Source organism: Etheostoma spectabile, chromosome 21 (genome assembly GCF_008692095.1).
Source record: "Etheostoma spectabile isolate EspeVRDwgs_2016 chromosome 21, UIUC_Espe_1.0, whole genome shotgun sequence".
Lineage (NCBI taxonomy): Eukaryota > Metazoa > Chordata > Actinopteri > Perciformes > Percidae > Etheostoma > Etheostoma spectabile.
In genome coordinates, this window is record NC_045753.1 from 10,873,965 (window position 1) to 10,882,839 (window position 8,875).

At 41.5% G+C, this 8,875-nt stretch overlaps 1 protein-coding gene across 6 annotated transcripts in view; it reads right to left on the minus strand.

Annotated features, from left to right (window-relative positions):
- Window positions 1-8,875, minus strand: part of baiap2b (BAR/IMD domain containing adaptor protein 2b) — an 82,149-nt gene that overhangs the window by 42,724 nt on the left and 30,550 nt on the right. For 5 of the 6 annotated variants that reach the window (XM_032501850.1, XM_032501848.1, XM_032501849.1 and 2 more), the window contains exon 3: window positions 7,087-7,173. The exons of the other annotated variant lie outside the window; for it this stretch is intronic. In XM_032501850.1, the coding sequence (XP_032357741.1) occupies window positions 7,087-7,173 (87 nt within the window). The remainder of the gene's footprint in view (window positions 1-7,086; window positions 7,174-8,875) is intronic. 6 annotated transcript variants of the gene reach the window in all.

An 8,875-nucleotide genomic window follows, 5' to 3' on the forward strand; every position in this document is an offset into this window, starting at 1 on the left:
GTAAAAAAAACATAAAAAAACATAACAAATACACTTGAGTGCTCCTGCTGCAGTTTCCCTCTACGCAGAGTGAACGTTGGCAGAATTCAGATTGGGGTTTAAGCTCGAGGGAAATTGAGCCTGTGTGCTGGCTCAGAAAAACCGGGGTCACAACAAGGTCACCGGTTTTTTTTTTTTTCTTCAATCGGAACAACGTGACATTTCAAACAAGACACAATTGGAGGGGAAAGAAGAGTCAATATTGAAGAGATGCTAGGCAGTCTATCTTCTCAGATCTCAGAGTATCACGGAGGATGTTGCTTCTCCGTCCTTGTTTATGAGTATGTATTACTGTTTTCCTCTTCCCCCTCTGCTTCTAATGAGCTAATACTCCAGCTGTGCAGAATGAGCGGTGATTCACTCCCAGTGTAATTATTTCAGAGACAAATGAGGAGAAAATTATACAGTAAAATTCTCTGATGACTATTGAACAGCAGGAAGGATTTTCTTATATTTTGACCCACCAGAATAAAACTCTCCCCTCCCTGCGGTTGCCTGATTGAGTCGGTGACATCACTGCTTGTTCCTGTTTGAGAACGCCTCTCCATCCTTTAACAGCATGCCCGATGAAGTGGAGGAATACGCCTTGAAGGCCGACGTGCTCTTCTAAACCGTGTTCCTACGAATTAATTAACCAAAGGGTAATTGTTTCCTGGACCTTAAATTTGGCCATGTGATTTTACCTTAAATTGTTTTAATGAGATGGATGTTAAGCTGAAGCGTGTTCAGCCCTCGGCAATGGGAACATGTGAGACAATGATGAGAATTAGAAGAGAAAAGGGATGGAATAAGGGAAATTTAATAAGAGCCAGAAATAGTCTAAAATATGTGGATACACCACTGCAATTTGGGAGGAAATATCGAGCAGTGTAGAAGCTGGAGCTGGTGAAAGTTGGTCAGGAATATTTGAATCTTGTACTTTTATTTTTTTTTGTATTTATTTTGATTTTTTTTTTTTTTTTAAAGAAAGGGGTGAAGATCAGATCAGTCCCACAAATATGGGTCACAAGCTGATTTATAAGTAAAACTTGCAAAGTTTTATCATCACTTTTGATTTTTGAATAAAGCAAAATTCATTATAACAATCCCATAAAAAATAGAAAACTCCAAGTATTTTTCAGTTAAAATCTGCAAATGCCAAAAGATTAGAAGCCTTAGGAGTGACATAGAATATAATTCATGTCTCGATCTAGCTGTAAAAATAGGGGAGTGGACACCGTCCTCACAGGGGGGTGCGGGACGTGTCTAGCCCCTGTGTTGTCTTCCGTCAACCATCAAAAAAAAGTGGTTTTTTTTCCAAAACTGTTTCAATGTTGTGGGTGCTTTTTTTTGATGTTCCTTTCAGTTATTTGATATTTTAATGTTGACATTTTCAGCACTTATTTTGAAGGGCCAATTTTTGAGATTTAAAAAAAAACTGAAAACGGGTCAAATTTGACCCAAGGACAACATGAGGGCTTTATGTCCTTAAGGTATTTTAGGTTACTCTAGGAATGTTTTTTTTTTATATCTTGAAATCTTGGCAATTTTATTTATAATCTTAGATTTTCATATGACTATGCATGAACTGTATAAAACGCAGGTTAACATCTAGAATCTACTGATATTAAATCAGTTACATTGTCAGATTTTGTGAAGCAAAGCCAAAAATCAATGGTTTTCTTCAGAGCCAGAGCGCAGACCTCCACGCATTCCTCTGCTCACATCTGAACAGCAGAGACCTTATATGGTCAGAGAGGGGAACCGGAACTGCAGGAGCTTCCTTTCTTAATTTTTTTTTTTTTAACCCCTCACAACCATGTCCATATTTAGTATACGGAAGGAAGACAACGGTGTTTTCAGCCGTACTGACATCACCAACGAGACATTTTTGGGCTGCGGATAGAGCATTGTACTCCGTCTCTCCTCCTCCTTCCAAAGGCACTCCAGTCGAGGCGTTCGGCTTCTTCTATTTTTAGAAACGTGTGCAGAGTCGGCGTGTTCTCCCCGGGCTGCCTGAGCTCCCACATCAATGCGGGGGCGCTCGCAGACACCGAGAACGCAGTAGTGAAAGAGGAGAGGATGAGTGGGAGGACACTCCACACACTGCAGTCGTGGAGCATCCACGCACACAGTCATGCAGCAGAGCAGTTGTTCAAAGCTCTGACAGCACCGGGTAAATTAAGAATGACTGAATGAAACACAGAGTGGCATCATTTCCCCTTCCTGTGCCGAGCTGTCAGGGCTGAGCTCTCCATGAACAAGTGTCAACCATGTGGAGATGTGAGTCAGAGTAATTTAGGCCACACAAGTGGATAATAATCACGTAAGGTTCATTTTTGTCCTAATTACTCACTTTGAGCACCGCCTGCTCTAGCATGTGAGGGTGTACAGTATACATTATGCTGTGTGTGTGTGTGTGTGTGTGTGTGTGTGTGTGTGTGTGTGTGTGTGTGTAGGCAGCTGAAATCTACCATTAACCTGCTCCTCTGCCTCTGCTGCCGTTTCTAAAGTGACTCCCTGAAATAGCAGATTGTTTATGTGGAAAGCTACACGCTACAATCACACGCACCAGAGGATTCTCCAGAGTGCAGCGATGAACATATCTGAGAGTAATAACCTGTTTTGCAGTTTTTTCTCATTCAGATAACTGTGTTACTGAGAACAGCAGTTAAAAGTTGGGTATCGGGAACTTTAGTCCAACAGTATAAATGGAAATGAGCCGTGACTTTGTTGTGAAACATGCATTTAGAGTGTACTTTTAGGGGTCTAGTTTGGAACGATTGAGCTTTCATTTATACATCAACTATCCACACTTCAATCCACATGTATTGCCTAGTCTTTACAATAGGGGGGGGTGCTTAGGTGTGGCATTTTTGATGTCTCCAACTGTGATGCTTATGCTCTATCGGGCTGGGCGATATGACAATATCTATAACATCTAGACAACGTCAAAAATGTCTTTTGTGTATGTTTTTCTATGTTGTTTCTATTGTGTTATCAAGAAACCAGCGTCCGGACTGTGTTAACAGCAAAACGTACGTTATTTGCCCGGCGCTTCACATTCTGATGCTTTCATGTTGTGTTCATTTTGCACTAATAAGTTCTTAATTGGCTTTACCATGTGGTTATTTAATATACTTTATTCATTAGATTAGATCATATTAGATTAGATTATACTTTATTCATCCCACAACGAAGACAATTTTGTTATTACAGCAGGAACATTTTCTTATGTAGTGATATATATTGTTATCGAGATATTAAATGACCTATATTGAGATGGAAGATTTGGTCCAAAATCAACCAACGCTATACCCAAGAGTCACCCAAAGCATGGACCTCAACCTCGAGAAAACCATGTGTAAACCAGCACATATTTAACTGGTAGATGTAAGAATACAGCAAGATACCCAATACATAAGAATACTAAGAATCTGAATCAACATAATCTAAATAATGCCAAACCAGAGACGGTTTAGAACAGAGACGCCTGCGGAGACTGAACAAAGTTATATTGTATGAAAACTAAACAAATATTATTGTTTAATAGTTATCATGTGGATATTTTGAAACCTTGAGAAATGAAGAAGAACAAGGAGACGAGGAGAGTAGATAAGATTAATTTGCAGCTGTGACTGTGTTGAATGAGTTATTGTTTCTTTATTAAACTTCAGTGACCTATATTAACCTTAAACTTGCTTAGTACACCCAGCTACCTTTTAACCAATAGTATAGCAAATAATGGGATGTACTAACCCACTTTTATGTAGAACAATGATGTTTTAGCCCACATTTCTGTTAAACAACTATATACTACACCCATTATGCAAATCAACTTTCTGTACACACACTTAATAAAACGGCCGAGCATGGGATGAGAGCTTTGGAAGACTGCTGAATGTTTTTCAGCTTTAATCCCCTTTGCAAAGTCCAAAAGGCAAGTCTGTGTCCGTGAGTATTTTTTTTTTTTCGCTCAAGGCTTTGAACCTAACAACGCCCAAACAGATCATGAGCGATTCTTTTGCCCCGTAGTCACCAAAGTAGATATTGACCCATTCCTCACAAGCCACATCATATCTCCAGAACATTCTGACACTAAAATGGCATTTTTCAGACAGACGCATCAGGAGAAAATGAACATTGTTTGTGACTCGTTTCTGTCTCAGGACCGAACTCTCGCGAGATCTGGCTAATCTCTGAGATGCTAAATATGTATATATAGCCATATAACGGTGACCTTATATGGTCAGAGAGGGGAACCAGAGCTTCAGGAGCTTCCTTCCTTCCACTTTCTTTTTTTAGCCCTCACAACCGTGTCCATTTTAACTGATGTATCCGTCTGAAAAAATGATCAATTAGTCCAGTGACACTCTGCACTAAAGTGCATGATGTTTGTCACTTTCTCCATCAAGCTCAAGCTCTCAAACCCAACTCTCCCTCATCTCCTTATTCCAACCTGTCACACGCAGTTCCACATCCCATGCTCATGTGCTAATGCCATTAGCTGCTGTTTATCTTAATTAATTAATGACACTGTTTCAGCGAGTACGGTCAAAGTGAATTCGGACAGGAAGGCTCTGCCGCCTCAAGAGAGATCAATTAATGTGGCACCGATGCCCCCGGACATCCCCCCCCCCAACAACCAATCAATGCACAAGTTGGCCAATTTTACAAATCTGCCTTCAGTCCTCATCAATTAGAAGTGCGAGGTAAAGCCCAGGGTGACTGATTACACACACACACACACACACACACCACACACACACACACACAACACACACACACCACACACACACCACACACACACACACACACACACACACACACACACACACACACACACACACTCCTTGTTATCTGCTAATAATAAGCTAGCAGGCTTATGATTTTCTTTCACTGCACTGTATCCAACAACAATGGTGCTCAATGTTTCCCCTGACCTCTTTTAGAGAAAGAAATAAGCCGAGAGCCTGCTGATATTTTCTTTTCGCTAACACACACAAAAAAATAAATTGCTGTAAGTTTTGCAATAAGTCTTTCGTGATGTGTTTATTACGCCAGTTGATATTGCAATAACGACTAACAAAAACAACATACTGTGCAGCCCTAACTTACATTATATCCAAACTAAAGTTACAATTTAAGAATCCTCCTAAAACTAAACTATTCACTCTTTGCATGTTGCCAGGTAATTAGCGTTTAAGTTAATTTACTCAACACAAGTCATGGAATATGCCGACGCATCCACCAAGCAATAAGCGCCGTCAGAGCCGTACACACAGACCACAGCTGCCCCGAACCCAGTGGTGGGGACGGCATCGATCCGTTCTGCTCAGCTTAGTCTGTCATGTCACTGGAGGCAGAGGGAGGCTCTGCTGCGTTAAAGAACTGCTGAGTCATGGTTAGGCTGCCAAAAATGACAAAAAGAAATCAAAAAAGGAACACAAAACAGGCAACTCTAACAAGCACGCAGACAAAAGACAACAAAAACACAGCTGGGAAAGACACAAAGCAGGAAATGCACAACAAGCTGATGGAAATGGGGATGTACAGATGGATGATGGGATGTCCTGTTGAGAAGTTTGCACACCAAGCTAATGCATTTTTTTATTGAGTCATTGTGATGCCAAAACAAATCTTCTACGCTTTTATATAGTTAAATATAGATTTTATTATAAAAAAAACACAAAATGGTATTTACTTTTCACCATTTTAGTTGATGAAAATAACAGTTCATGCTATACCAAGGTCTATACTTATACCCTGAGGTGGGTTTTAATAATTGAACATTTAGATGAGTCACAGGCTTGTACACACAATGAAGCTGCAACATCTTTGCAGGAAGTACAGTCTTAAAGTGGTTTCAACCACATCCCTGTAGGAGTTATGGAGTTGACGCTGAATGGTGGGATAGTAATGAGTTTCTATTTTCACCAATCAAAATGATTGTGTGCACACATGCTCAGATGGGTGTTTATTTCAAAGAGACGCAGGGAGGGAAACGGAAATGACGAGGCGCAAGAAGAAGTGCGAGGGAGTGCCCCAAAAAAAAGTCTCCTCGTGAATAATGAATCCAGCTTTTAGCTCTTCCTCCCTGTTAGACCATCGGCTCACCATCCCTCCCTCCTTTCCTTCCTTCCTTCCTTCCTTCCTTCCTTCATTCCTTCCTTCCTTCCTTCCTTCCTTCCTTCATTCCTTCCTGTCCCATGCTGTTTTAGTCCAACCTGGTATCTTAAGTCCCATTAAGGGTGAAAAACAAAGAGGATGCATTGGTCCAGAGCTAACGCAGACTTGTCACACTCCCCGGCATGTGACTGAGTCTACAACTGTGACACAACTTTTGCACGTAGCACGACAGTGATACACAAGCCTGTCTTACTTTATTCAGATGTTCCTACCGGTGTATCTCGCTAGAAATGGGCGTTTAATTCTCGGCAATGCAAATAATCACTATAGTTAAGTCCATAAGGAGCAGAACCAGGGCTGATCCAACTGAAACCAGACAACCACTGCGTGGGAGGATTGTTCCTCACATGCTACTGGAAGCAGCAGTCAAACAGGAGGATTTGTTTTTTATAAATGTATAGATGTAAAGAGTAGAGCAAATCAACCTCGCCATGTGTGCTGTCGTGAATATCAAATCCCAGACAAATTTGTGAATTAATTAATAGCTCACAGCGGCACAATATAAAAACAACTGGAGAGTCCTTATCTTTCCTGAATGTGAGGGAAACAAGTGGTTATCCAAATGGGCATGCTGGGAAAAACATGAACAATTAATTATTGTGTCTGAATATATGAATTGTGTGTAATAATGTCATCAAATAAGATCCAAATTGCGGTACAATACAGACAATTGCTCTGTTTTAAAAGGCATTTAAGCACTGAGTTACTGTAAAAAAATGTATGTATGTGTGTATGTATGTGTGTGTGTCTGTGTGTGTCCGGTTTCAGATTTGGTCATCAGCTGCTTCTGCTCAACAGCACGAGCCATCCCATTCACCATCTGCTTGTGTCACCCCCCTCCACCCCACCAGGGGTGCTACAGCCACTACGAGGACTCACCAAGATCCTTAGAGCCTTGACTTTCGCTGGCCATCTCGCCCATCCGCACCAGAGCGTCGAAGTAGCCCTTTGCAGCATATGTGACACCTGGAAACATGGAAGCATGGGGGCATCAGATCAAGGGTGCGGAGTTGAAATGATCTTCCTCAGCTCTGCAACCCTCCCCTACAAGCCCACCCCTCCCCAGAGAGGCAAGGTTGGGCAGGGAAATAAGAGCGACAGGCGGAAATGGAGACCAGGCAGGAAAAGAAAAAGCTCTATGGAGGCAACTACAGATACAGAGAGAAAGCTAGAGAGACTAATCCCAAGCATTAACAAGTTTTCATTAGCACAAATCTGTAAAAGCCTTTACCTTTAAAGGGTGCTATGCAGTTTTGGCCATTTCTTTGGTTTTCTTGCTCACAGGTTTCTCTATAAAGCCCCATCCTACAGCTTCAGAATAGATATTTGGCAGCTCTATGTGCAAACCATAGATATCGCCTGTTGAAATGATGTAGCTAGTAATTAGTGTTAACTGTGGATAACTTCCCTAAAAGGCCATTGTCAAATTAACATACTCTTTATTATCTGGCACCCAAAGGAGTCCCCAATCTGCAAAAAGGCGTTCAGACGGGGAAAAAAACAAAACCGTGCGTTCGTAAAAACGACGTAAGAGGCTGTGCCGTTGGGGGCAAGATGTTTCAAGTACAAGTGCGACAATGTAACAGGATCAGGAAGACCACTTTGAGTTTAAATGGCTCATCAAAAGCCAGCTGAACAGTTATTAGTACACCAAATATAGCTAAAAGATGCAGTGGGAGAGATTTATAAAACTAATTTTCTGTCATATTTGCTGAATCTGACCCTATGTTCCAGTAGAACTACATGAAGCAGGTACTTAAAAAAATAAAAAAAAGGCACCACCTAGATCCTGTAGAGTGATTTGTAAAAATCCACAGCCCCCTTTTCAGATGCACCAATCAGGGCCAGGGAGGGATGTCTAACTGCGTGTCAATCAAAAATCCACAGCAATAACTTCAAAGCACATTGCAATTCAAATGCTGTACGTCAGTATTATTCACTGCGGTGCATTGTCACACAGGCCAGGGACACTGGCTGAGACAGAACAGTGACTCAGGTCTTAAAAAACTGGGACAAGATGGCCTCAAGCAGCAGCGACGGGGAATTGAAGCGGGTTCGGGGGGGGGGTTAGCCACACAGCGAGTGACAGCCATGAAGACAGAGGACACATGTCCAGTCGGGAGATACATACAAATGGCGGGCTGAGTTTATTACAACGCTGTCATGTTGATGCGAGTTTGTGCTTTGAACTGCAAGTGGAAAGTAAAGCAGAATCCCCAAGGGGGGGGGGAGAGATGACAACATATTTATGTATCCACATGGAAATCACTGGCTATCTATTCTGAGTGCAGGTTCACTTCTGGTTGTTTATGTCAAGCCCACAGTGACGCAGACCACTGCTATGCAAGTTATTGTTCTGAAAAACGAAGACGGCGTCTTGATGCTCAGTCTGTAGACATACTTAAAATAATCTTCAGTAGAAACAATTTTAAACAGGCTTGTGAAATAATCTGCTTTTACTTCTCTATCAAAACCATGAGCTGTGATAAAAGGCAGTTAATATGTCCTCAGCAGTGCAACACTTCCAGATAGAGTATGACAAAAAGACAATCCAAGACCTTTTTCTGGATGTCCTTAAGAAAAAATGTCATTTTGAGGTTTTTTTAACATTAATATGCTTCCCCCCAGCCTGCCTATCCCCCCCCAGTGGCTAGAAATGGTGATAGGT